The sequence below is a fragment of the Anthonomus grandis genome, chromosome 4, assembly GCF_022605725.1.
Source record: "Anthonomus grandis grandis chromosome 4, icAntGran1.3, whole genome shotgun sequence".
Classification (NCBI taxonomy): Eukaryota; Metazoa; Arthropoda; class Insecta; order Coleoptera; family Curculionidae; genus Anthonomus; species Anthonomus grandis.
In genome coordinates, this window is record NC_065549.1 from 33,553,080 (window position 1) to 33,559,926 (window position 6,847).

General features: G+C 35.7%; 1 protein-coding gene across 1 annotated transcript; it reads right to left on the minus strand.

Annotated features, from left to right (window-relative positions):
* Nucleotides 1–354: 354 nt before the first annotated feature.
* Nucleotides 355–5,141, minus strand: LOC126735771 (uncharacterized). The gene is made up of 3 exons (XM_050439878.1): nucleotides 5,066–5,141; nucleotides 3,643–5,000; nucleotides 355–450 (listed from the first exon to the last, which is right to left on the minus strand). Exon 2 carries the CDS (start codon nucleotides 4,998–5,000, stop codon nucleotides 3,645–3,647), a length of 1,356 nt encoding a protein of 451 aa, XP_050295835.1. The 5' UTR covers nucleotides 5,066–5,141; the 3' UTR covers nucleotides 355–450; nucleotides 3,643–3,644.
* Between the last annotated feature and the right edge of the window lie 1,706 nt (nucleotides 5,142–6,847).

Genomic DNA, 6,847 nt, shown 5'->3' on the forward strand with positions numbered 1-6,847 from the left:
GTCTTTTCAGCGATTTTGCAATTGAAAAAAGTTCGGATTTTAGCATATATAGCAAGGGATTCTGATTTTCTTTTACTAACCATTCATAAATTTCGCTTTTTCTCAAACTTCCATTTGGTTGTTTATTCAAAATTTTTGAATGATACGACGCATTGTCTAATACTATTAAGGAAGGTTCTTGCAAGTTCGGTATTAACTGTTCCTTTAACCATTTTTCAAACATTTCGCAATTCATATTGTCAAGATAATTAAACGATTAAACGAACTTACCTGAAGTTCGATCGTAATTATATCGATCGTCCATTCCGAAGATATATTTACCTAGGTAGTACGCCGCTGGTGTACTTCATGCCACACAAGTTTAAAGAAGCTAGAAAATTCCCCATCCCCACTACATCCCAGGGTCATCCGTCTATGCCGCTCATTTATTTAAAGTATAAAATATTGTATCTCAAAAGAAGGGCATAAAAATTGATGGACAGTTCTTTAGTATGTATATAAGGTTTCCTGGAAGTCGATTTTTGGGTAGGGTGGGTTTGTATATCTTCGGAATGGACGATCGATATAATTACGATCGAACTTCAGGTAAGTTCGTTTAATCGTTTAATTATATCTCACGTCCATTCCGAAGATATATTTAACTAGGTAGATGTTTAAAGAATGTCGGTTTTCAGATACAATCCAATTAAGGAAAAGAACCAAACATATACTTCAGTCCTATATATTAAATGAATATTAAAGATCGTTTCATTAACTAAAATACAGTTTTTGTTTTGTATATAGGTAATTTAACAAAGAAAGATTATTTCCCTTTAGAATAATTATTTAGCACTTTAACAGCGAATTCCTCCGAGTTTATTATCGGCCTGTTATAGAATTTTGCAAAAGTTGAAGTTGCAGTAGACCATCCTGCTGTTTTGCAAATCGATTCCATTGAAATATTTGCCCTAAAGGCTGCCGAAGTAGCAGAGTGCCTAGTTGAATGAGGTTTAAAAATGTTGGTGTCTATACCTGAGTCCGTAAGGGCATGTTTTACCCATCTAGAGATTGATTGCTTAGTGGCCCTCTTATGTGGTTTTTTATGAGTAATAAAGAGGAAGTCCTCTGGGTTTCGTAAAGGTTTTGTCATTTCTATATATTTTATTAAAGTTGTTGCAGGACAAATTTTAGTATTATCTCTATAAAACGGTATGTTTAATAGGGGTTGATTTTTTAGAGACAAAGAAGTTTTTATAAAATCTGAAATGAAGATTTGAATCTTCTCTTCTTTAATTTGTATATTTGACAATCGAATTAAAGATAGAGTTTGAAGGCGTCCTCCCGTTATAAGGGCTAAAAGCGTCGCTAGTTTTTTGCTTACATTTTTAAGACTATTTTCTTCTAAACTCCCAAGGTATTTCAAAACTGGTTGTGGATCCCATGTGTAGTTATAGCGTGGGGCTTGAGGTCGTTTTCTGGAAATACCTTTCAAAAATCTTTTAAGTAAAGGGTTTGTACCTATACTATCCAAGGAAATTAAGGAAATAGCCGAGCGATGGGTGTTAAAACTACTGTAGTTACAGTCTGAATTGTCTATGAGAGTTTGTAAAAAATTCATTATTTGAAAAACTGATGCATTGTATAAAGAAACGTGCTTCTCCTGACAATACTTCCACCAGTTTTGGTATGTGCCGCCATATTGCTTTATAGTGGCGTCAGAGAGAGAAAACATTATTGTTTCAGCTACAGATTCTGACAGTCCTTTGGCAATAAATGCTCTCCTGATAGTTTCATGGCTACCAATGAAAGATTGTTGGCTAGAGGGTGAACCAGGCTGAAAGGAGAAGAAAGCAGGTTTAAGTCTGGTTTAAAAATAATAGGTTCTGTGATTTTTAGTTTTTGTAATAATGGAAACCAGGGCTGTGCTGGCCAGTCTGGGACCACCACTATACCTGTAGCCCTATCTTGGATTACTTTTTGAAGTACTTTAAGGATTAAGCAGAATGGCGGAAAGGCATAAAAATAAAAGGTAGACCAGTTAATAGTAAAAGCATCCACCGCCATGGCCTCAGGATCTCTTTTATAGGAACAAAATTTTTTGCACTTTTTATTAATGTTAGAGGCAAACAAGTCTATATCGGGGGTGCCAAAAGATTTAGCCAAGATTTTAAACGCTGATATAGATAAAGACCACTCTGTTTCCGTAGATATAACTCTAGACTCTGCATCAGCCTGCCGATTATCTTTAGAGTTGATGTATGATGCGAAAATAATGATATTGCGCTGTTCGCACCATTGCCATATGGCCCTTGTTAAATTACACAATTTTTCTGACTGTATACTACCCATACGATTTATACAAGAAATTGCAGTGGTATTATCTGATCTAATTAACACCGGACAATGATGTAAGTTGGGAGCGAAACATCTTAAGCCATAAAAAATTGCTTTCAGCTCAAGAAAATTTATGTGATTTAATTTTTCTAGGTCACTCCAAAAACCATGAGTCTTTTCATGCGCGCAGCATGCCCCCCAACCTGTGAGAGAAGCGTCTGTGTAAATTTCCATGGCAAAACACCTTTGAGAAATTTCATTATTGGCCTCTAATATGTTTTGTTCCCACCAACACAAGTCTTCCGTTAAATCAGAATTTCTTAATTTTATCAAAATATCATAGTTGAAATTGTTTCTTGATAAAGCCAAGCATTTAAATTTTTCTAGGCGTTTAGTATACAGCCAGCCATATTTTACTGCAGGGCAAGCCGACGTTAAAATTCCTATAAATTTGGCAAGATAGCGAATAGTACAAAAATCTTTGCTTTTAACATTTTTGGCTAGTTCTTTTATGATTTTCTTTTTCTCCAAAGGAAGTTCAATTGTCATATTACTCGTGTTATAAATAAAACCTAAATATTTCTTACGATGTTGAGGTATTAGTGAACTCTTGTCGAAATTTATAACAAAGCCTAAGTTTTGTAAAGTAGTTACAACAAATTGTATATCTTTCATGCAGCCTTCATATGAGTCATTTGTTATAAAAAAATCATCTAAATATCCAACACACAAAATTCCCCTAGATCGAAAGAATTCTAATACAGGTCTCATTATTTTAGAGAAACAGTGTGGTGCTGATGAGAGTCCAAATGGCAAGCATGTAAACTCATATAATTTTTCTTCAAAATAAAATCTTAAAAATTTTTTACAGGAACTATCAATTGAAATACAAAAGTATGCATCTTTCAAGTCAACTGTAGAAATCCAAAAATTTTTCTGCACCAGTTTAAGCGCTGTTCTAAAATCCTCCATCTTAAAGTGAGGACAAACTACATAATTGTTTAGTTCCTTTAAATTTAGGATAAAACGTTGCTTGCCATTGGATTTCTCTGCTAAGAAGATTGGTGAAATAAACTGTTGATTGTCCTTGTAACAAGGTGTGATGGCCCCAAGATTTAAAAGCTCCTTGACTGCATGCTTCATTAATAAAAGATCTTTATGTGACATTTGCCTGGAATATATTTGGTTATTGACAGATCCTTGATAAGGCTCGCTTACAAGTGGAATCTGGTAACCTTTAATCCAGGATAGGATTGTTTTATTCCTTGTAATTTTTGACCAGGAACTAATAAAATAAGAGAGCCTCCCAGCCAATTTTTCTCTACTTACCTCTATTGAAATTTCGGGCGATAGTCCCGTCGAGCAGAAGGCTGTCCCCTTTTCGATCTCATGTCCCTTCTTGTCACATGAGAGGGGCGTACTCGGTTTTCCGGCTTACGAGTGTTCGGAAAACTCTGTGAACGCTGATACCCAGCAGAATGTTGAAATCTGTTTGGTTGCCGCATTGACTGCCCCCCTCCTCTTTTTATACCTGAAGCAGTTGATTTGTTGTTAGAGAAGGCAAATTCTCTCATTTCATTCCCAGATTTTTCGAAATTTTTTAACGCTTTAATTTTCTCGCCTAGATCCGGACCAAAGAGATATTCGCCCGGAACTGTGTCTTTTACCGCCTCTTTAACGGTTTTTGACAAAATTTGAGAAATATAGCTACGACGTGTAGAAGTAGCTTCGTGAAATATCTCTGTGAAAAAATTTCCGGCATCTACTAGATCTGGGAGAAGAATAGAGCTTAATGGCGATTCAGGATTTTTCTTAATCTCATCCAAGACGTAAGTTAAACATTTTCCCAGCGCTGATGCTCCTTTGCTCGCTAAATTTTGATAGTTAGTGTGACATTCGTCACGTTTTGTGTACGGCTGTGATAGAATAGGATTTATTTCAGGATTTATTTTTGGAGGGGATAGAATAGAACAGTTCTTAGGAATTTTATGACGTTCCAAAAGTTGATCACGAGATTCGTTAGACAGGCCTTGTAATAAATTTTTAATCCAAACAGATTTAATAGCCTCGTGTAATTCATAAGACCCATTTTTAGAACTATTCAAATCCACCCCTAAAACCTTTCTGACAGTCTCCGGCAACTCATCAAACACATTTGAGGCATCATTGTCAGACTCCTTGACACTAGTAACGATGGATCTGTCGTGCAGACTAATCGCATCATCATCCCATTGAGATCCGGGCGGTGGCGAGACATCAGGAGCCGTGTTTAACGGTACCCCAATGCTCGAATGTAAATCGCTAGTCGAGCCGTTCAAGACTCGCTGAGCGCGCCCGTTAGTATATTCATTTGTTACGCGGGTCGAGCTGTCCAAGCTTCGACGCCGCCTCTGGTTTCGCCGCATAACTTTTCCCCGCCGTTCCGCCGAACGCCCGGGATCGGAGCGAGCTGAGGACGAGGAAGAAGAATAAGAGCGAGACCGAGAATCGTAGATGTGAGAGTTTCGATTGTGGGAGCGAGAAACGTGACTATGCGAGGGGGAGGGACGACGATGACGAGAATGTACATGCGCGGCTCGCCTTTCCTCGTGGCGAGACGAGCGACGTTCAGTTGCGTCATCGTTTTTCTTATGTTTACGAGATTTACGATCCCTAGATCTACTTTTAGACCTTTTGTGCTTTCCCATCTGCAATAAATATTAAAACAAGTAGATGGAAATGATACTTACGTGCGCTAATAAAGCTTACAAACCTTTGGATAAAGGTAACAGCAAAATAAAACGCAAATTTCAACGATCTTTTAAGAACGCGTGTAGCACACCGCACACACAAAACAACGAATGAGCGGCATAGACGGATGACCCTGGGATGTAGTGGGGATGGGGAATTTTCTAGCTTCTTTAAACTTGTGTGGCATGAAGTACACCAGCGGCGTACTACCTAGTTAAATATATCTTCGGAATGGACGTGAGATATAATCCATACTTTTAGACTTAGAAGAAAAAGTTAAACTTGCACCTGGAACGAATCTCGTTGAAGACCCGGCATGTAAAATAATAAATCGTTTTCCCTGACCACATCCTTTTTTTCTTTTCACGCTTTTCACAGATTCATCTTGCCAAGATTTTATTCCACTCCCGTTTGAAAATATCTAAGTTTCATCTAAGAATACCACTTTCCTTAACTTAAATTTTTTATTTTGTGTATATTGTCTTAAAAATCCTATTCGTTGGCTCACAATATTTGATAGTTCACACAAATATCTTCTATTGCAGTCTTTTTTATAGCGAAAACCTATGCTTTTAATTAATTTTGATAAAGCAGAAAGTCCAATTTCCAAAGTGCCGCGTTGCTATAAAACATCCCTCAGAAATGGCAGCGTTATATTTGTTTTTGGCCTATATAGTTCATAAATCCTATCCCTTACTTCCATTTTTACACATTCACTTAAATCTTCAGTCTTCGGCTTCGTCCTTTTACACTTTTTTTCCTTCTTGGGAATAAGATTGTTCTTATTTTCATATACAACCTTTTGCACCTTTCTTAAACTAATTCTAAGCGCTTTAGCTACTTCTTCTTGTACATTCTTAGGCAACCCTTTATTTTCTTTTTCGTCCTCGAAGTAATTAATAACATTAAGTAACATTTTTTTGGCTTGAGGATTTAGAAATCCACAAAAAGGCTTTTTCTTTTCCATAATTTGAAATTTAAATTATCTTGTGACAAATAATGTCATCCGTCAATCGATTCGAGACAGGCATGTTTGTTATGAAAGTAGTTGTTTTAGAACCACTAACATTTATCATTTTATCTTCTTTTGATACATTAACGCTGCGTATATCTGTTTCGTTTATCTAACGCGTTGTAGTTAAAAAACGTTGTTGCGCAAATTGAAATGAAACGTAACTACAAAAGTTTGTCGTTGATAATCCGATACACCCGCACGATAGGAGCAATTTTGACTATAAGAAGCAATTTCTTATGCATGATTTTGTAGATGTATTTAGCAGTAAATTTAGATCTAGTTTGACAATAATGTTTTTTGACCGCCTTTATAACAGCGGTTAATAATATGTTTTAGTTGTATGTTTAATTTGTACTGTAATCATTTACAGTTTTCACAAAAGATTCTCTTAGTTCAATTCTAATTATATTTGTATTAAAGCAGTCTACAATTACTTATTAATTTTAAATAATTTGTTTATTTAATAATGTGTTTCAGTTTATCATTTACAGTTTCACAAAAGATTTGATTAGGTTAATTCTAGTTTTATTTCTATTAACGCAGTGTGCTACATCTTGTTAATTTCAAATAATTTGTTATTTTTCTTCCAATATGCCAGATTTTCGTTTCTTCTGCAAATTTATTAAGAACCCCTTTGACATTTTTCCTATTTCTTTTGTGGTATGTAATGTAAATATAGAACGTCTTGAGATTGATGTGCAAATTAAAAAAAAAATATAGGATACTTTATCATTTTTTTTTTTAATAATTAGTGATCCAAGTATGTCAAAATAGTGGCAAAGTCTCATT

Bases quoted from the DNA above. Each gene is read 5' to 3' on its own strand.
- LOC126735771 (XM_050439878.1), bottom strand. From the start codon at position 5,000: ATGGGAAAGCACAAAAGGTCTAAAAGTAGATCTAGGGATCGTAAATCT.